General features: G+C 42.4%; 1 protein-coding gene across 1 annotated transcript; it reads left to right on the top strand.

Annotated features, from left to right (window-relative positions):
- Nucleotides 1-2,027: 2,027 nt before the first annotated feature.
- LOC307122924 (uncharacterized protein) lies at nt 2,028-18,024 on the top strand (the record flags this gene model as incomplete). The annotated part of the gene is made up of 10 exons (XM_079811261.1): nt 2,028-2,106; nt 2,701-2,814; nt 2,994-3,140; nt 13,510-13,590; nt 13,835-13,933; nt 14,107-14,187; nt 16,075-16,173; nt 16,395-16,429; nt 16,503-16,562; nt 16,696-18,024. 10 exons carry the CDS (start codon nt 2,028-2,030, stop codon nt 16,855-16,857), a joined length of 957 nt encoding a protein of 318 aa, XP_079667387.1. The 3' UTR covers nt 16,858-18,024.
- Nucleotides 18,025-24,485: the final 6,461 nt, after the last annotated feature.

Consider the following 24,485-nt stretch of genomic DNA (forward strand, 5'->3'; position numbering starts at 1 on the left):
TCTAAAAGACTCCCAATAAAACTTAAAAACATCTTTAAAATGTAAATCTGACAACAATGTCACGTTAAAATGCCAATAAGAACTATTTAACTTAACAGAACTGATAATCATTCGACACAAAACCAAACTATGGTCAGAGAAACCTACTGGAAGAATTGAGCCATTTATAAAGGAACTAAGATGATGCTTGAAGATATAAAATCTATCTAAACGTGCCATTGACAGCAAATTGTCACGAACATGTGTCCATGTATATTGTTTAACATCATTATTAAAATTTCTCCATACATCACAAAGCTCATTCATTTCTATCATTTGTATCAATTTTCGACGTGAAGCCATATGTGGCTCTACATGATTCCTATCTATGTTTCTTTCAACACAATTAAAATCCCCTCCCAGAACCAAAAACTCATCATCACACTTTTCTATTACTGTATTCAGTTTATCTAAAAACAACATTCTTTCTATCTGTGAGGTTGGTGCATACACACAAATAAAAGCAAAAACATGATCTTCAAATGTAGCTTTGATCTTCATACATCTACCTTTTACAATCTCCTCAACTGAAAAAGATGAGGGAGCAAAATTTTTGTTAAACAAAACTGCAACCCCTCCACTGAGTGAAGTATTATGGCTCAGAAAAAGAAGACCTCCCCATTCCTTAGCCCATTCAATAGCATTTTTTCCATCACTATGTGTCTCCTGTAAAAACAGGACATCAATTTTATTCTGACTTATTACTTCATAAATCCCCATTCACATTTAGAGATCCAATGCGAATGTCACTCATCATTAAAAATGAAAAAGAAACTACACTACAAAGAGCAATACATGCAATAAGGGCATAAAAACTAAACCATTTCATCATCATTACTCAATTGGAGTTGAATTTTTGTGACAATTTTCTTTAAACGATATACTTCTTTATCTGTAAATCTTCCTTCACTCATTGAACACTTAATATTTTCCAGAAGTCTTCTGAGATCTGGAAAATATTCATCAGTCTGCACTCCTCTCATATTTTTGGTCACTTTCAAAAACTTTTTAATCTCATCCACTCCATATTCAAGACATGACCAACTGGACTGTGAGCAACCCGAGACATTTGAATCAGAGAACTCACTCTCACTGCTTTCATTATCCACCTTATTCTCTAATTGATTCTTCCTGGCCTGTTTCAAAACCACGCTCTTGTCATTTTTTTTCCTCTTCAGAGGTGTTTTAAACACAACCTGATCCATGTCCATTAACATATTATCATTTTGAATTAGACTCTCCACTTGTGATTCTGTATCAGAAAACTGACTCAAACCCGTTTGCGTTTTTCCCAGATCTCCACAATCATTGTTAATGCAATCAACACTCTCACAGGTTACAATTTCGGATTTTTTGGCGTTTCTTTCATCATTTTCAACACTTTGTCTCGTCATATCAGATTCAACATTTTCGTCGGCTGAAACAGCTATTTTTGGATCATTAGAATTCGGCGCATTAGAAGTACTGGCGACTTCTCCGTCTTCGTTTTGCTCAGTGTTATTTACACCTTCATTCTGCTCACTTTGATGAGCGATGTTTTCCGGGCACCCACGAATCAAATGTCCCGACTTTCCACAACCAAAACACCTCATCGTGTTTGTAGTAACAAAAACTGTGTAATCAAAGTCCTCCACCTTAAATTTAAAATTCAAGTCAAGATCAGTTCTATTTCCGTTCAGTATCATGTACGTAAATCGCCTGAACGACACTACATGTTTCACCAACCCCAATTTACTCCCTATAGCGATCTTTTTTATGGGAGCAATCAGTTTGCCAAAGCGTGACAATTCCTTAGTCAGCATCTCATCCTTAATAAAAGGGGGTACATTAGAAATGGTGACTTTTTTAGCGGGGGTAGAAAGAGGTAGTACTTGGGTAAATAAACCACGCATGTTTATTCCCTTTCCAACTACTTCATTCGCTTTCTCTACTGTACTTAAAAACAGCACAATCGAGTTATTCATTTTAGACGCTGCTAACACACAGTCATGACCCACTACATCACCAACCGCCACACTACACTCCTCCACACTCCCCGCAGCCACCACCTTTACTCCGTGGCGCCGCGTGAGTGAATCTAGAACATTAGCTCCCTGAGTCGCCATGCCTCCCAGTACAAAGACTGGTTTAGGCGCTCAGTTAATAATTCAGTTTCTCTATTAAATTCACAAAGAAAAACTTTAACCAAACAACAAAACAACAAAAAAACAAAAAAAAGGGGGAAAAGAGATAATCTTTCAAAGCCACAGCGGGCACAAAAGACCATGCACTCACCACTCACTCGACTCAACAAACGCCCGCACATGCGCACAGAGAGAGAGAGAGAGAGAGAGAGAGATATGACTCTAATGTAAATCTGTATGTCTACTGTAAAACTGTTAGCTTACCTACTCAAAATATCAACATTACCACCTCACTACTAAGAAATGTAGCATTTCAGTTGTGAAACTTCAGTATCTTATTGTTAAACTTTTAGCGCTGAAATGAAGTTTCTGTATGTTTCCTCCCAGAGCTTTGACTCAATTCACACACGGCCTGGAGCGGCTGAGTAACTGAATAATAACTTTAATGAATAATCACAGGCCTTAGAGTGGCGTCAGCCAATCAGAATCAAGCATTCAAACCCAACATGGTTCAAGGTTTGCTGTTGTTCTGTTTCAGTTCTCCTCAGTCGTGCTTGGGGAAATATTGCACATTTCGAACAGTCTGAAAGAATAACGATAATAGTCGTGTTTGTAGGTGTGATTCTGCTCAGCATCATCTCTATCATTTACTGTAAGTATTTCTGTCTGTTTCATTTGTTTGTAGAGAGTAAGAGCTGTAAGTGCAGTAATTCCCATAGAATAATGATGACTCAATGTTAATATCATTTATTTACAATCCCCATTATAAATAATCACATCTAACGCAGAATTGAAGAAAACATTTGAATTAATGTGTTTTTAATTTTCTAGTTGTGGCTGATGTGAAGATGCTGTGTCATGGAGAGTTTTGTAAATGGATATGGGATAAATTAAAATTTTCAGCTGGATTCACCTTTTTATTTCTGCCTTCATTACAATTCGCCCTCCTGATCTTCGCTTTTGGAGCCGCCGGAGCAGGTCAGTGACTCTTTATCAGATCCTATGAGGAGTACAAAGGAAACTAATTCACAAATGAGAACAGCAGTGATTATGTGGGGTTTTTTTTTTAACTGCTTACACACACAATCCTTACTTGTCACACAATTTCTGAAACCTGACACTCAAACAGCAGAACCACATACCAAATATAAAAAACCATACACTAATGAGTGCACTAACATTAATACACTAAATCCGATTCAGTTTTCAATTTCATAAAACACTTTTTGCAAAACACAACACACAATTCTCTGAAACACAAAAATCTAAGAGGAAGTGTCATGATTTCCTTTTTCAAACACAACCAATCAATGTCACACTAACTCATCAGAGCCTCACACAAACATGTGCAAACACTCATTGCTTTACTGAACACCAGCCAATCATGGCTTTAGAATCGGCCAAAGGTCAAGTTATAGGTTTTGAACAATGCAGAGAGTCAGAGGGAGAACAAACACAAACACACACACACACACACACCAACACACGCATCAACACACACACACACACACACACACACACGCACACACCAACACACGCATCAACACACACAAACACCAACACGCACGCACAAACACCAACACACACCAGCACGCACACACCAACACACGCACACCAATACACACATCAACACACACACACACACACCAACACACACACGCACACACCAACACACGCATCAACACACACGCACACCAACACACGCACACACCAACACACGCATCAAAACACACGCACACACCAACACACGCATCAACACACACACACCGACACACAAACACACCAACACACGCATCAACACACACACACACCAACACACGCACACACAAACACACCAACACACGCATCAACACACACACACACACACAAACACACCAACACACGCACACACAAACATACCAACACACGCATCAACACACACAAACACCAACACGCACGCACAAACACCAACACACACCAGCACGCAGACACCAACACACACACACCAATACACACATCAACACACGCACACACAAACACACCAACACACGCATCAACACACACACACCGACACACACAAACACACGCATCAACACACACACACCGACACACACAAACACACGCATCAACACACACACACACCAACACACGCACACACAAACACACCAACACACGCATCAACACACACACACACACACAAACACACGCACACACAAACATACCAACACACGCATCAACACACACAAACACCAACACGCACGCACAAACACCAACACACACCAGCACGCACACACCAACACACACACACCAATACACACATCAACACACGCACACACAAACACACCAACACACGCACACACAAACACACCAACACACGCATCAACACACACAAACACCAACACGCACGCACAAACACCAACACACACCAGCACGCACACACCAACACACACACACCAATACACACATCAACACACGCACACACACGCACACACAAACACACGCACACAAACACACGCATCAACACACACAAACACCAACACGCACGCACAAACACCAACACACACACACCAATACACACATCAACACACGCACACACAAACACACCAACACACGCACACACAAACACACCAAAACACGCATCAACACACACAAACACACGCACACAAACACACCAACACACACATCAACACACACAAACACCAACACGCACGCACAAACACCAACACACGCACACCAATACACACACCAACACGCACACACCAACACACGCATCAACACACACGCACACCAACACACACACACACCAACACGCACACACCAAAAAATGCACCAACACACGCACACACAAACACACCAACACACGCATCAACACACACACACCGACACACACAAACACACGCATCAACACACACACACCGACACACACAAACACACGCATCAACACACACACACCAACACACGCACACACAAACACACCAACACACACAAACACACGCACACACAAACACACCAACACACGCATCACACACAAACACCAACACGGACGCACAAACACCAACACACCAGCACGCACACACCAACACACGCACACCAATACACACATCAACACACACACGCACACCAATACACACACCAACACACACACACCAACACACACACGCACACACCAACACACGCATCAACACACACACAAACACACACACCAATGCACACATCAACACACACGCACACATCAACACACACACACCAACACACACACGCACACCAACACACGCACACACCAACAAATGCACCAACACACACACGCACACACCAACACACGCGCACACCAACACACGCATCAACACACACCAAAACACGCACACCAACACACACAAACACACGCACACACAAACACACCGACACACAAACACACCAACACACGCATCAACACACACACACACCAAAACACGCACACACAAACACACCAACACACGCATCAACACACACACACACACACACAAACACACCAACACACACCAGCACGCACACACCAACACACACACACCAATACACACATCAACACACGCACACACACGCACACACAAACACACGCACACAAACACACGCATCAACACACACAAACACCAACACACGCACACACAAACACACCAACACACGCATCAACACACACACACACACAAACACACGCACACACAAACATACCAACACACGCATCAACACACACAAACACCAACACGCACGCACAAACACCAACACACACCAGCACGCACACACCAACACACACACACCAATACACACATCAACACACGCACACACCAACACACGCACACACCAACACACGCATCAACACACACAAACACCAACACGCACGCACAAACACCAACACACACCAGCACGCACACACCAACACACACACACCAATACACACATCAACACACGCACACACACGCACACACAAACACACGCACACAAACACACGCATCAACACACACAAACACCAACACGCACGCACAAACACCAACACACACACACCAATACACACATCAACACACGCACACACAAACACACCAACACACGCACACACAAACACACCAAAACACGCATCAACACACACAAACACACGCACACAAACACACCAACACACACATCAACACACACAAACACCAACACGCACGCACAAACACCAACACACGCACACCAATACACACACCAACACGCACACACCAACACACGCATCAACACACACGCACACCAACACACACACACACACCAACACGCACACACCAAAAAATGCACCAACACACGCACACACAAACACACCAACACACGCATCAACACACACACACCGACACACACAAACACACGCATCAACACACACACACCGACACACACAAACACACCAACACACGCATCAACACACACACACACCAAAACACGCACACACAAACACACCAACACACGCATCAACACACACACACACACACACAAACACACCAACACACACAAACACACCAACACACGCACACACAAACACACCAACACACGCATCAACACACACAAACACCAACACGCACGCACAAACACCAACACACACCAGCACGCACACACCAACACACACACACCAATACACACATCAACACACGCACACACAAACACACCAACACACGCACACACAAACACACAAACACACGCACACAAACACACGCATCAACACACACAAACACCAACACGCACGCACAAACACCAACACACACACACCAATACACACATCAACACACGCACACACAAACACACCAACACACGCACACACAAACACACAAACACACCAAAACATGCATCAACACACACAAACACACGCACACAAACACACCAACACACACATCAACACACACAAACACCAACACACGCACACCAATACACACATCAACACGCACACACCAACACACGCATCAACACACACGCACACCAACACACACACACACACACCAACAAGCACACACCAAAAAATGCACCAACACACGCACACCAATACACACATCAACACACACACGCACACCAATACACACACCAACACACACACACCAACACACACACACCAACACACACACGCACACACCAACACACGCATCAACACACACACACCAACACACACACACCAATGCACACATCAACACACACACGCACACATCAACACACACACACCAACACACACATGCACACCAACACACGCACACACCAACACGCACACACCAACAAATGCACCAACACACACACGCACACACCAACACACGCACACACCAACACACGCACACACCAACACACGCACACACCAACACACGCACACACCAACACACGCATCAACACACACCAAAACACGCACACCAACACACACAAACACACGCACACACAAACACACCAACACACGCATCAACACACACACACCGACACACAAACACACCAACACACGCATCAACACACACACACACCAACACACGCACACACAAACACACCAACACACGCATCAACACACACACACACACACACACACACAAACACACCAACACACACAAACACACCAACACACGCACACACAAACACACCAACACACGCATCAACACACACAAACACCAACACGCACGCACAAACACCAACACACACCAGCACGCACACACCAACACACACACACCAATACACACATCAACACACGCACACACAAACACACCAACACACGCACACACAAACACACAAACACACGCACACAAACACACGCATGAACACACACAAACACCAACACGCACGCACAAACACCAACACACACACACACCAATACACACATCAACACACGCACACACAAACACACCAACACACGCACACACAAACACACAAACACACCAAAACACGCATCAACACACACAAACACACGCACACAAACACACCAACACACACATCAACACACACAAACACCAACACGCACGCACAAACACCAACACACGCACACCAATATACACATCAACACGCACACACCAACACACGCATCAACACACACGCACACCAACACACACACACACCAACACGCACACACCAAAAAATGCACCAACACACGCACACACAAACACACCAACACACGCATCAACACACACACACCGACACACACAAACACACGCATCAACACACACACACACACCGACACACACAAACACACGCATCAACACACACACCAACACACGCACACACAAACACACCAACACACACAAACACACGCACACACAAACACACCAACACACGCATCACACACAAACACCAACACGCACGCACAAACACCAAAACACCAGCACGCACACACAACACACGCACACCAATACACACATCAACACACACACGCACACCAATACACACACCAACACACACACACCAACACACACACGCACTCACCAACACACGCATCAACACACACACACCAACACACACACACACCAATGCACACATCAACACACACGCACACATCAACACACACACACACCAACACACACACACGCACACCAACACACGCACACACCAACACGCACACACCAACAAATGCACCAACACACACACGCACACACCAACACACGCACACACCAACACACGCATCAACACACACCAAAACACGCACACCAACACACACAAACACACGCACACACAAACACACCAACACACGCATCAACACACAAAAACCAACACGCACGCACAAACACCAACACAAACCAGCACGCACACACCAACACACGCACACCAATACACACATCAACACACACACACCAACACACACCAACACACTTACACCAATACACACATCAACACACGCACACCAATACACACATCAACCGCGCACACCAATACACACATCAACACACGCACACACAAACACACCAACACACGCACACCAATACACATATCAACACACACACACCAACACACACCAACACACGCACACCAATACACACACCAACACACGCACACCAATACACACATCAACACACGCACACACAAACACACCAACACACGCACATACAAACACACCAACACACGCATCAACACACACAAACACACGCACACACAAACACACCAACACACGCACACACCAACACACGCACACCAATACACACATCAACACACACACAACAACACACACCAACACACGCACACCAATACACACATCAACACACGCACACCAATACACACATCAACACACGCACACACAAACACACCAACACACGCACACCAATACACACATCAACACACACCAACACACACCAACACACGCACACCAATACACACACCAACACACGCACACCAATACACACATCAACACACGCACACACAAACACACCAACACACAAACACACCAACACACGCATCAACACACACAAACACACGCACACACAAACACACCAACACACGCATCAACACACACGCACACCAATACACACATCAACACACCAACACACGCATCAACACACACACCAACACACGCATCAACACACACGCACACACCAACACGCACACACCAACAAATGCACCAACACACACACACACACCAACACACGCACATACAAACACACCAATACACGCATCAACACACACACACACACCGACACACACAAACACACTAACACACGCATCAACACACACACACACACACCAACACGCACGCACACACAAACACACCAACACACGCACACCAATACACATATCAACACACACACACCAACACACACCAACACACGCACACCAATACACACACACACCAACACACGCACACCAACACACACGCACACACAAACACACCAACACACGCATCAACACACACACACACACACACACACACCAACACACGCATCAACACACACACACACACACAAACACACCAACACACAAACACACCAACACATGCATCAACACACACAAACACCAACACGCACGCACAAACACCAACACACACCAGCACGCACACACCAACACACGCATCAACACACACGCACACCAACACACGCACACACACCAACACACACACACCAATACACACATCAACACACGCACACACAAACACACCAACACACGCACACACAAACACACCAACACACGCATCAACACACACAAACACACGCACACAAACACACGCATCAACACACACAAACACAAACACCAACATGCACGCACAAACACCAACACACACCAGCACGCACACACCAACACACACACACAATACACACACCAACACACGCACACACAAACACACCAACACACGCACACACAAACACACCAACACACGCACACACAAACACACCAACACACGCATCAACACACACAAACACACGCACACAAACACACCAACACACACATCAACACACACAAACACCAACACGCACGCACAAACACCAACACACGCACACCAATACACACATCAACACACACACACCAACACGCACACACCAACACACGCATCAACACACACGCACACCAACACACGCACACACAAACACACCAACACACGCATCAACACACACACACAAACACACGCATCAACACACACACACCGACACGCATCAACACACACACCAACACACGCACACACCAACACACACAAACACACGCACACACAAACACACGCATCACACACAAACACCAACACGCACGCACAAACAACAACACACCAGCACGTACACACCAACAAACACACACCAATACACACATCAACACACACGCACACCAATACACACATCAACACACACACGCACACCAATACACACAACACACACACACCAACACACACACGCACACACCAACACACGCATCAACACACACACACCAACACACGCACACCAATGCACATATCAACACACACGCACACATCAACACACACACACCAACACACACACGTACACACACCAACACGCACACACCAACAAATGCACCAACAGACACACCAACACGCACACACCAACAAATGCACCAACACACACACGCACACACCAACACACGCACACACCAACACACGCACACACCAACACACGCATCAACACACACCAACACACGCACACACCAACACACACAAACACATGCACACACAAATACACCAACACACGCATCAACACACACAAAAGCCAACACGCACGCACAAACACCAACACAAACCAGCACGCACACACCAACACACGCACACCAATACACACATCAACACACGCACACCAATACACACATCAACACACACACATCAACACACGCACACCAATACACACATCAACACACGCACACACAAACACACCAACACACGCACACCAATACACACATCAACACACACACACCAACACACACCAACACACGCACACCAATACACACATCAACACACGCACACACAAACACACCAACACATGCACACACCAACACACGCATCAACACACACAAACACACGCACACACAAACACACCAACACACGCATCAACACACACGCACACCAATACACACATCATTACACATACACCAACACACACACGCACACACCAACACACACATCAGCACACACCAACACGCACACACCAACACGCACACACCAACAAATGCACCAACACACACACACACCAACACACGCACACACAAACACACCAACACACGCATCAACACACACCGACACACACAAACACACCAACACACGCATCAACACACACACACACACACCAACACGCACGCACACACAAACACACCAACACACACATCAACACACACACACCGACACACACAAACACACCAACACACGCATCAACTCACACACAAACACCAACACATGCATCAACACACACAAACACCAACACGCACGCACAAACACCAACACACGCACACACAAACACACCAACACACGCATCAACACACACAAACACCAACACGCACGCACAAACACCAACACACACCAGCACGCACACACCAACACACGCACACCAATACACACACCAACACACGCACACACAAACACACCAACACACGCACACACAAACACACCAACACACGCGCACACAAACACACCAACACACGCATCAACACACACAAACACCAACACGCACGCACAAACACCAACACACACCAGCACGCACACACCAACACACGCACACCAATACACACATCAACACACACACACCAACACGCACACACCAACAAATGCACCAACACGCACACACCAACAAATGCACCAACACACACACCAACACACGCATCAACACACACGGATCAACACACACACACGCACACACACACAAACACACGCATCAACACACACACACACACACACACACACACCAACACACGCACACACGCACACACCAACACACACAAACACACGCACACACAAACACACCAACACACGCATCAACACACACACACCAACACGCACACACCAACAAATGCACCAACACACACACCAACACACCAACACACACACGCACACACCAACACACAAACACACCAACACACGCATCAACACACACACACCGACACACACAAACACACCAACACACGCATCAACACACACACACACACACACCAACACACGCACACACACACACACACACACCAACAGACACTCACACAGACATCAACACACACCAACAGACACTCTCACACACACACACACACACACACACACCAACAGACACTCACACACACACACACCAACACACACACACCAACACACACATAAACACACACATCAAAACACGCACACACAAACACGCACACACAAACACACACACGCACACACACACACACACGCACACACACACACACACACACACACACTCCAACCATTCCTTTGCAATAATCACCTTTTCAAATGTATGTTTGGCTTCTGTCCAAACACACATGGTGTATTTATTTTCTGTTGAACTGTATTCACAAACACAAGTTCTTACAGTAAAAGTTCTTACAAATCTTGCTTTTGTTTTTAGCGTGAATTTTTTAACATCTCTCTGCCAATTACTTTCAATCTTCTACAGAAATGGAGCTCATGAAAGAAGAGCTTTAGGTTTTGAATGACTGTGTATATATGAAATATTCATAAATATAATATTATGGCAAAGGTGTCTGCATGTTTGCTTTTGAGATGTGTTTGTGATATTTTGAATGCAGTGCTTCATTTTGCAAGAGATGTGAAGCATTTTGTGTGCAATTCTTGAATTTGTGTGTAAAGTAATTTACAAAGTCTGATGTTTGTTCATAAATTAAATGATGAAACAGTAAATCATTGCATTTTCCTGTTTAAATCTCTTATTAGAAGTGTCTCTGCTGTTAAAGGATTTCAGTAAATCTTACACAAACATTATTATTCTTCTGTTTTTAGGGTTTTTTGTCACCACCATTTTCCCATTGTTCTTTTTTCTGTCATTTTCCTGTGCGTATGACATAAACAAAGAGAAAAGCTGTGAGTATGTGATGAATTCATCTGACTATAGTTCATCAGTGAGTAAATACAGTTTCAGTGTGTGTGGATCCTTAACCTTTTAAAAACCTGTTTCTGTCTAAATCTGAATGTTTCAAAGGCCAGTGTTACAGTGTAATCTGAATATATGGGTCAGTTTTACTGAATCTGGACTTTCCACTTGATTCTCACAGTTTTAAATATTCATCTAAACTCTATTTTGAACAGATTATTGAATATTTTTCAGGTCTAAATTTGCTCAATATAACCTCATGGCTGATCTTCATGTTAATCATGACTGCAGTAACAATCTATTTCTACATCACAACACTGAAAAATGAGAAAGGTACAATTACATTTCTAATATTGTCAAGTATTAAAAGTATTCTTCTAGTTTCATCTCTGGGCAGAAGGTTCATATACTGTATGTTTCACTTGCACATGAAACCATTCACTTAATACTTAATATAATCAAATCAAATCTAATACTATATAATAAATGCATTATCCTATGTGCAGATGCTGCAGGATGGACCTGTACGGCTGTATTTGGACAAGTGCTGTGGATGATGGTAATCTACATTAAGGCTGTAGATCTGGGTACAGTATTGATCATCTTCATCTCTGTGAACTGATTTTTCCTCCTGATCTCCAGGTTTAAATACTGCAGCTCACATGTGAAATATAATACGCAGAGGGTTTAAAAATGATGCAAAGTTATTCAGGTTTGACAGATCTTTGGTGGCTCTCTCAGTCTCTGATCGGGGAAATCCACAGGCAGATGCAAACACAGACACTGCAGATGCTGAACACAGAAACACTTTCTTTTACTCTATGGCTTTGATATTGGCCATAATACCAGTACAACAGTATTTTATTCATCCTTGCCATTTTTGTTCTGATGCTAGTCTTTCACGTTTATTGAAAGCCATCACATTATAGTTTATATTATATTAATTTATATATATATATATATATATATATATATATATATATATATATATATATATATATATATATATATATATATATATATATATATATATATATATATATATATATATATAAATATAAACATTGTGCAGGCACTGGTAATGACAAACTGAAACTGATTTGTTATCCTTGACTTGTCAAGTGTTTTATCTTTCTTGACTTATGAACTTACCGAGGTAACATTTATTGTTAATTATTGAATTATTGTTTAGATGTAGCACAGCTGCCTGAGTTTATGATACACGCTTACAGAAAGAAATTACATAATTTTCACAAAATCGCTGTGTGAGTGTGCACACTTATTTTTATGTGAAAATGTGACTATAAAACTGCATACATTTTGTTTTATGTTACACACACACACACACACACACACACACACACACACACACACACACACACACACACACACACACACACACACACACACACACACATGTTTGGTTTTCATCTTTTATGGGGACTTTCCATAGGCGTAATGGTTTTTATACCGTACATACCGTATATTATATCCCCCTACACTGCCCCTGCCCCTAAACCTAACCCTCACAGGAGACATTCTGCAATTTTACATTTTCAAAAAACATCACTTAGTCTGATTTATAAGATGTTTTCCTCATGGGGACCTAAAAATGTCCCCACAAGGATGAGGATTTCGGATATTGCTATCTTTGTGGGGACATTTTGTCTCCATAACGTGATGATTACCAGTCCACACACACACACACACACACACACACACACACACACACACACATGCAAACACACACCAACACACACACAAACACACACCAACACACACACACCAACAAACACACTCCAACACACACACACACACACACACACACACACACACACCAACACACACCAACACACACACACACACACACACACACACACACACACGCAAACACACACACACACACACACACACACACACGCAAACACACATGCAAACACACACCAACACACACACCAACACACACCAACACACACCAACACACACACACACACACACACACACACACACAAATACAAATATTAATGAAATAGTTCCTCCAAAGTCACATGGCAATAACTGAAAAGAGGAATGACATTAAAATTGGGAATAAAAACAGATTAGATTAAGATGGATTTTGATTCTGATGGTTAATCAATCATTTTGTCCATTAGTCACTGATGTATTCATTACACTTGATTGTGACACTTGTTTTAGTGGGGAATTAAACAGTTTCATGACCTAAAGCAAATGAACAATCTATTTTAATATTAGATTGAAGAACTGAATCTGTTTTACAGAACTGACCCTCACCTTTAAGAAGATGTTGTATGTGTTTGGATCAGTTGTTGTTGTTTTACTGAACTCTGTTGCACTGATAACTGAACTGATACTGAAAACAGGCGAGTCAACACAACACTTTACTAATGTTTCATGCTGAAAATATATCATGGAGATGAATTTAAACATGACTAATATTTTAATATCATCTTCAGTTAATGGTGAGCGTGCAGTTGGAGATCTGAGAGTCGTCGTCTTCTCCTCTGAAAGCCTCTTTGCTTTTTCTCTGATGATTTTGCTCCTATTTGGACCCTGTAAGTACAACATCAGTCATCAATCATCAAAATTTGCTTAACACCCTTTACATTCATTTAAGCTGTTTATTGTGTGTTTTGATGTGTTTCATTCACAATAAATAATTTAAACTTAATTCATTCAGCCCTTTGTTTGTGTTTGTTAAATTCAGGAATCAGCCATTTTTTTCATTGATGACTTTTATTAAAATATATTTTCTCCCACTGCTTTTAACACACAGGGATTTCTGACATGAAGTGTTGGCAGTGTTTTCAGGTTAGTATTATTGTAGTATTCATACAGTATATTTAACGTGCATCAAACACACATTGACTCGCGTCTTAAACAGAAAGCAGTGAAGACTGATGACATTCCAGTCACTGGATTGAACCAGAACCAACAGTCTCAGGTCAATATCTTTTAGATGGTTTATTGAGTACACATTTAATAATTGACCCAAAATAAAAGGCTCTTTTCTACATGTTAAACAACTTCATGTCCTAAATAAATAGATTAAAACATGTGTCTTCTCCTGAACCCAGAATGCAGCAGCGTCTGATGAAGCTTCAGCCAATGGATCGAACCAGAACCAGAACACAGCAGAATCACATGAAATTAATATTTTACTGAATCAAGATCAGGAGGCTGGAAGGAGTGACGTGATGGAGGAAAATCAGCCGGATTCAGTGGAATCACAAACATAATCAACAATCAGGGAGAAAAAAAAACATAATGTTGTTTATCCAACATTATCAGTATTTGCCCAAATTATTGTGGCATAACTTTTTTATTCATATAATGGTTATTTGCTTTTAAAACTGATTAGCTGTAAATCATCAATCCAAATGAAACCAAGAGAGAAAACCTGTGCAATAAGAAACAAGCAACTGCAGTGACCTGACGGATGAAAATCAGATACACTGAGACTGAATAGTTAAAGCATTAGGACATATATAATGTAATTTACATTTAGTTTATAATTCAGAAGATTCAGAAAACAAGAATGGAGAGTCCATTTGGCAGTGTTTAATTATTTAAACTCATGCTGATCATCTCGTATTATCAGTCCATTCAGAGACAAACAGCAGTGAACTTCAGTAAAGTTCATTGATCTGTGATCTAGAGCTTTTTCTTGTGTTTTCTTCAGTGTTTTGTCTGATCAGAGAGCAGTTGTACAGTGTTCAGGCCAGTGTTTCCTCAGCTCTGTGTTCATGTAGTAAAAGATCCATGAGATGAAGAGAAACACAGCAGTGCAGATCCTCAGATATTAATGCTCATAATAATATCATAATACAGCTGAGAAACATTCATTCTGAATCACAGCTTTCAGATCATCCTTACTGGATGTTAAAATCATTAAATACAGTGTTTACCTTCCTGAGAACCGTCAGCAGGAGTCCAGAACATTCCCTGAGAGCAAACATTACGCCGGTGAAATAAATCTGTTTTGTTCCTCTAATGTGACTGAATCTTGGTTCAAAACTTGGTTCAAAACTGTTGTTACCTTCCTTCCTCTTGCTGGAAAATGTCTGTAATTCCCTGCTTACAAAGTTTTTCTAGCCCAGAATGAGCCCAAGTGTAGAGCTACAAGAACAGATCCGCCGTTCTCCTCCATAATAATGCATCTGGACAGATGATTATTAATACATCTATAAATGGCACATAATTTCTTATGGCGATCAAAATGTGGGTTTTTTAGTAAGTGAATAAAGCATGCACTAAGTTAGAACTCATAGTTTTGTGTGAAGACACTGAAACTCAAGTCTTTATTTACTGAATATATTGTCTTTTCACACTTATATTTTATATTTCACACAGAGTATTTTTTGTCTCTTGTATTTTTACGACTTAACACTGTGCTTTATTTCTAGTGTTGTAAATAAATGAATAAAACAAATGTAAATAACTGTGATGTCTGACTTATTTTACTTCCATCCACTAGATGTCAGCGTCTCAGTTAAATTCATGAAAAACTTCTTCACTTTCTCACCTGTTAGTTGTTGACAGCAAATCAAAAAGCTCAATCCAGCTGGAACAGCATAACCTGCAGAAATAAACAAGAAACAATATCAGACCACAAACATGTTATAGAGCAGCAGAAATGTTTCTTAATTAATGTGAAAGTGAAGCCTTACCATCCACAAAGCAGCATCTGGATCATTTATCTGAAGATAAACAAATATGCGGTTAAAGGTGCACTGTGTAAAAAAATATAAAAAAACCAGTAAAATATCCAAACACCACTAGGCCCGTGTTATATATTTTGTTCAGTTGAGTACTTACAATGTCCCAAATGTGTCCAACTATTTGTAAATCATGAGAAATTGCTCTTTTACCCGAGGAACCGGGACGTGTGAGGGCGTGGCCTGTCGATGACATCATATCTGCGTTCCCCTCGGTTTCTGGTTTTATTCTGCAGAAACGCTTTACTCAGTCCATTAAATACAGCATTTACCTTCCGGAGAACCGTCAGCAGGAGTCCAGAACATTCCCTGAGAGCAAACATTACGCCGGAGAAATAAATCTAAGTTAGAATTCATAGTTTTATGTGAAGACACTGAAACTCAAGCCTTTATTAAAGCTACAGAACTTGTTTGACTCAATGTTTTGTAAATTTGAGCCATGTGTTTATTAAGGTCTTCAATAAAACAAGATGATAACTTAAATATTCTCAGCACTTTCTGTGATGTAGTGCTTTTTTTCTCTTTTTCATCAAACCGCAGTTTTTGCAAGTTCCCGCAATTTTATCGCATGAAATTGCATAAATATCCCGCATTTTCCATCGCATTTTTTAAGAAAACGCGCCGCATAATCAAGGATTTTTTGCCCGCAACAATGGAAAAAAAGGCACATTTTTCTGGAAGGACTGTTTACTCTCACTGCAGTGTGAACAAGTGTCATAGCAGCCGCTGAGAGAACACACAGAGTAACGTCATCACATCATCAACACACTCAGATGTGTCTAATATAGTGTTGTTTTTGGCGGCCTGTTTTAATTTTAGTTTTAGTCTAGTCTTTGTGTCAAGCTGTCATTTTAGTTTTTATTAGTTTTAGTCATAGTAATACTCTTTTTAGTCTAATCAAGTTTTAGTCGACTAAAAGTCTGAGCATTTTAGTCTTATTTTAGTCAGAATTATCTATGACTATTTTCGTCTAGTTTTAGTCGACGAAAATTGTATTTTAGTCACTTTTTAGTAATGCAATTCTATTTAACCCAGTCAACATAGTATAAGTACGTATTATAGACAAAACCAAAATCTTCTTTTAGCCAAACCCATTTCAAACAAGGTTATCTTATTATATTATTGTTACCTTATAGACTCAAGAATACATCCATTCCAGACACGGAAGACGCTCTGATTTGAAGTTACAACATATTTATTTTACCAACTAAACATGTTAGAAGTACACACACTTACATTTAAATAAAGTAAATAAAAACATTGAGATGTCTCTTAATGTTTGTGGTGTTTTTTCCTGTGATATTTGTGGCCACATTTCTCCCCATCTTTTTCCACAATACCCGGTTTATTTTCCACTTCAATGTAATACAAGTTTTTCCAAATGCCTTAATAAGAATACATGCATATTTAATTTAATAATAGGAAAATAATATCCAAATTATTATTTAATTATTTAAATCTGTTTAAAATTAGACCCACATTATAGTTAAAATGTTATTCTGTCTTGTATTTTATCTCAAAATAAAGGATGTAATTTTATTCCACATGGAAATGAGCGGAAATAAGTGAATACAGCCTCCTATTCATAATGCTGCGGTTATTTTAACATATATAATCGCTGCCGTTATAGCGGCCCATTTCAAATGTTTACGTGCTTTTCTTTCTTTCTTCTGTGAATTCAGACGGCACCACACGACCTTGGTGTTTGTCAAATAATAATTCAGTTAGGTAATTCGGCCGGAGATTTTTACACGGGTGGTGGGAGAAAAACACTGATATTCTGGATTAAGACGACAGTAAATTATGAAAACACCTTACGACCGCAGGACAAACAATTACCGTCCAAATAGGGCTTACAAACACTGACTGGGCGATTGGTCCTGCACAGTGAGACCTGAGGCAGCCCCTGAATGAGACGCACATAAATACTGCAAAATAATAATAAAAACGCGACTTTTCGTCTCGTCTCATTTTCGTCAACGAAAATGAAGAGACATTTTAGCATAGTTTTTATTTTGTGAACCACATTAAGTCTCGTTTTTATTCATCATCGTCACATGACCAGCATTTATGTTGCGTCTCATCTCGTTTTCGTCACGTGATAAAGGTTCGTTGACGACGATATTTAGTCATACTTTTCGTTGACGAAAGCAATACTTGTCTAATATGATAAACATAGCTGCGTTACCTCACACTCATGACCGGAAAAGCGGAAGTGGCGCCGACGACTGTGCCAAAATAAAAGTCCCGCTGCTCGTGAGGCGTGTGTTGTGTTCATCTTATTAAAAATCGCTCCAGCGGTTCCTCAGCTCCACAACACTCGCTCATGCTCTGCTTCACTACAGTAACGTTAATAATCACATCAACATGATTTCTGCCCGAGTCCTATCCCGATTCTTTTCCACCGGCTGTGAGGTGAAGACCACATGTCCCAAGATTATGCGCTCAAACTTGGCGTCATCAAACTACGCCTTTGTTTAGAGCATGCGACCTCTAGCGGACGGAAAAGTTACGTAGTGCAGCTTTATTTAACAATAATCACCTCTTATGTACATTCATTGTATGTAAATCTAACAGTAACATCTAACAAACAAACAACAAATACATGTTTAATAAATAATTGTTATATATTTTTATATAAGTAGGGTATATTTCATTATTTTTAATCAGCTGAGTATAGATGATGTAGGCTAGACACTCATTATAACCTAAATCATGAATCTGAGGAAGAGCTTTTGTTTAAAATATCTTCTTTTGTGACCAGCAAAAGAAAGAAACAACCTAAAGGCCTGTACACACCGCGACGAATATCGCGCGCGCTTAACGCCAGCGTTTTTCGTAACGTTTTTCGGCGCGTCTTGAGTGTTCACACCCAAGCGATTTCCACTGGTGATGCGCCGAGTGAACGTGCACATTCAGTAGATGCGCTCCCGGTACACAAGGTGGAGCTGCGGCACTTTACCCTTCTGACACTCGCTTGTCACACAGAAGAAGAAGAAGAGAGACGGTATTTACGTGCTTGCCAAAACCATAGACATATTATGTATATGGCCAAAACCATTCACATACTTTTTACTAACTGGCAAGCAGCATTAGCAGCTCATCTTCTTCTTTGTCTACTTACTACTTCTTTGTCGTATCAATGTGTGCTCGGCAAGACCATTTTGTGCTTGAGCGCCACCCAGTCGTGTTTTAATGTCACTCCAGCAGCTCCAGGCACGTGAACAAAAGCGCCGATCTCATTGGTCGGCCAGTTTTTTACGCGTCGCGTCAAAATAAAAAAACGAACCCGAGGCGTTTTTTTTAAACGCCTGCCGTTTTGCGTGTCGGTGTGCACACTCACATTTGCGCCCATTGTTTAGTCCTGAGGCGTTAAACGTCGGCAATAAACGCGTGCGAAAATCATCCCGGTGTGAACAGGCCTTAAGGGTGAGTAATTGATGACAGGATTTTCATTTTGGGTGAACTATCCCTTTAAAAAAACAATTTCAGGGTTTTTCACATATTATCAAAACTATTTTCCCAATATCAGGAATACATAGAGTAAAAATTATCAAAAAAGTGAAAACAAAATAATTTTGTAAAATTACAGCGACAAAATGTACAATAGTCTGACAAAAGTTACACATAATATCAGATTTACACTGGATTATCTATTATCAGTGTAAAATATGTCAACTAATTTAAAAACCACTTTGAATTGTATTATATTACAGTCATATAAATATGACTATATAAATAAAAAAAGTTTTTTTTAAAGCTTTTTAACATAAATACCTTCTAAAAGTTAACACTCTGGTAAGGTTCTAACAATCTTCCATACGCTTTAATAATTACATTGTTATTAGAAATAATTAAATGTGATGTCTCGTAAATTTATTAAATAATCCAGTAGTTTTTCGCCATGTTGAATTCCTGTTGAAAAACTCGATTACCCATGATTCACCCAAGATGGCGGCGCGAGTAGTTCGCGAGGCTCTGGGTCTCTCCAGATTCTGCAATTTTGCGGTATTTTTCCTGCTCATCTCGGGTCTGTTCGTTCAGAATAGTTGTGCCTTAACATCGTACACCCGTGGTGAGATTTTGGATATTGGTTTGCGAATTTCCGACAGTTTTATGGACAATCTTCGACTCCTTCCTGAGATCGCTAGAACACCCGAGGCTATGCACTCTGCCCGGCCGGGCGGAAGTGCTCGCAGGCGGCGCCGAGATCGTAAACAAAGGCGGGGAATACGCGGTGGTCTGAGAGCTAAGCTAAGGCTAAAGCTAAGGCTTACCCCACATCGGCTCTCTTTACCCAGTATTTTCCTTGCCAATGTACGGTCGCTAGTGAACAAAATGGAGGAGATTCGACTCAGCATCACACACAGCAAGAAACTTTTGAACTGTAACGTCCTAATCTTCACGGAAACCTGGCTAAACGGCGGAATACCGGACACCGCTATTGAGCTAGCGGGATGCCACACGCTCCGGGCGGATAGAACATTAGATGGCTCCGGTAAGACCAGAGGTGGTGGATTGTGCATTTACATTAACAAAGCCTGGTGCACAAACTCTGTTATTGTTGGGAGTCATTGTTCAGCTAACCTGGAGTTTCTCATGGTTAAATGTAGACCGTTTTATCTGCCGCGAGAGTTCACTTCCACCATTATAACTGCAGCCTATATTCCCCCGGATGCTGATGCCAAGCTTGCTATGAAAGAACTTCATGCAGCCATCAGTAAACAACAGACTGATCACCCGGAAGCTGCTTTTATTGTTGCAGGTGACTTTAATCATTCAAACTTAAAGTCAGTGCTACCCAAGTTTCACCAGCATGTTTCCTGCCACACCAGAGGAAACAAAACCTTAGACCACGTGTACACAAACATGGCGGGAGCTTACGTTGCGACACCCCTCCCCCACCTGGGACAGTCAGACCACATCTCTTTGTTCCTCATCCCCAAATATTCACCCCTCATCAACCGTGTGAAGCCATCAATGAAAACCATCAAGGTGTGGCCTGCGGGGGTTGATTCCACACTCCAGGAAAGGTTTCTACACACAGACTGGAGTGTGTTTGCTTCTCAAGCCACCAGTGGCGCTCACACGGACATTGACTCCTACACCTCCTCTGTATTGGATCATATGAATACCACCATTGACAGTGTTACAACCCAGAAACAGATCACCACATACCCAAATCAGAAGCCATGGATGAACAGGGAAGTGCGACTCCTGCTGAAGTCACGCAATACTGCCTTCAGATCAGGAGATGCACAAGCCTACAGCGCATCCAGAGCAAACCTGAAGAGGGGCATCAAAAAGGCCAAGCACTGCTACAAGCTAAAGATAGAGGGTCACTTTTCCAACTCTGACCCTCGACGCATGTGGCAGGGCATCCAGGCCATCAGTGACTACAAACCCACCCACTCCACCCCCGCAGCCACTGATGTCAACTTCCTGAACGAGCTAAATCACTTTTACGCTCGTTTTGAAAGAGACAACAGAGAAACTGCCACCAAGCTCAAACCCTCAGCTGACCCACCAATCACACTCTCCTCCACAGATGTCTGCAAGTCACTGAGCCGGATCAGCGCGCACAAGGCTGCTGGACCAGACAACATCCCTGGTCGTGTTCTCAGGGCATGTGCGGAGCAGCTCGCTGAGGTTTTTACAGACATTTTCAACCTGTCTCTTGCCCAAGCAGCTGTACCTTCATGCTTTAAACGCACGTCCATTGTGCCAGTGCCAAAACACTCTAACCCGAGGTGCCCTAATGACTACCGCCCTGTAGCACTCACACCCATCGTCATGAAGTGCTTTGAGCGGCTGGTCCTGGAACACCTAAAAGACTCTCTACCATCCACATTGGACTCACACCAGTTTGCCTACCGCAGCAATAGGAGCACAGAGGATGCCGTTTCCATGGCACTGCACTCTGTGCTCACTCACCTGGACCATAAGAACACTTACGCACGCATGCTGTTTGTTGACTTCAGCTCAGCATTCAACACTGTCATCCCAACCAAGTTAATAGCCAAACTTGGAGACCTGGGCATCAATACCTCAATGTGCAACTGGATTTTGGACTTCCTAACTGACAGACCCCAGAATGTTCGTTCAGGATCCACCTGCTCCACATCCATCACACTCAACACTGGTGTACC

The sequence above is a fragment of the Gobio gobio genome (assembly GCF_949357685.1).
Source record: "Gobio gobio genome assembly, chromosome: 1".
In the NCBI taxonomy this organism is placed as follows: Eukaryota; Metazoa; Chordata; class Actinopteri; order Cypriniformes; family Gobionidae; genus Gobio; species Gobio gobio.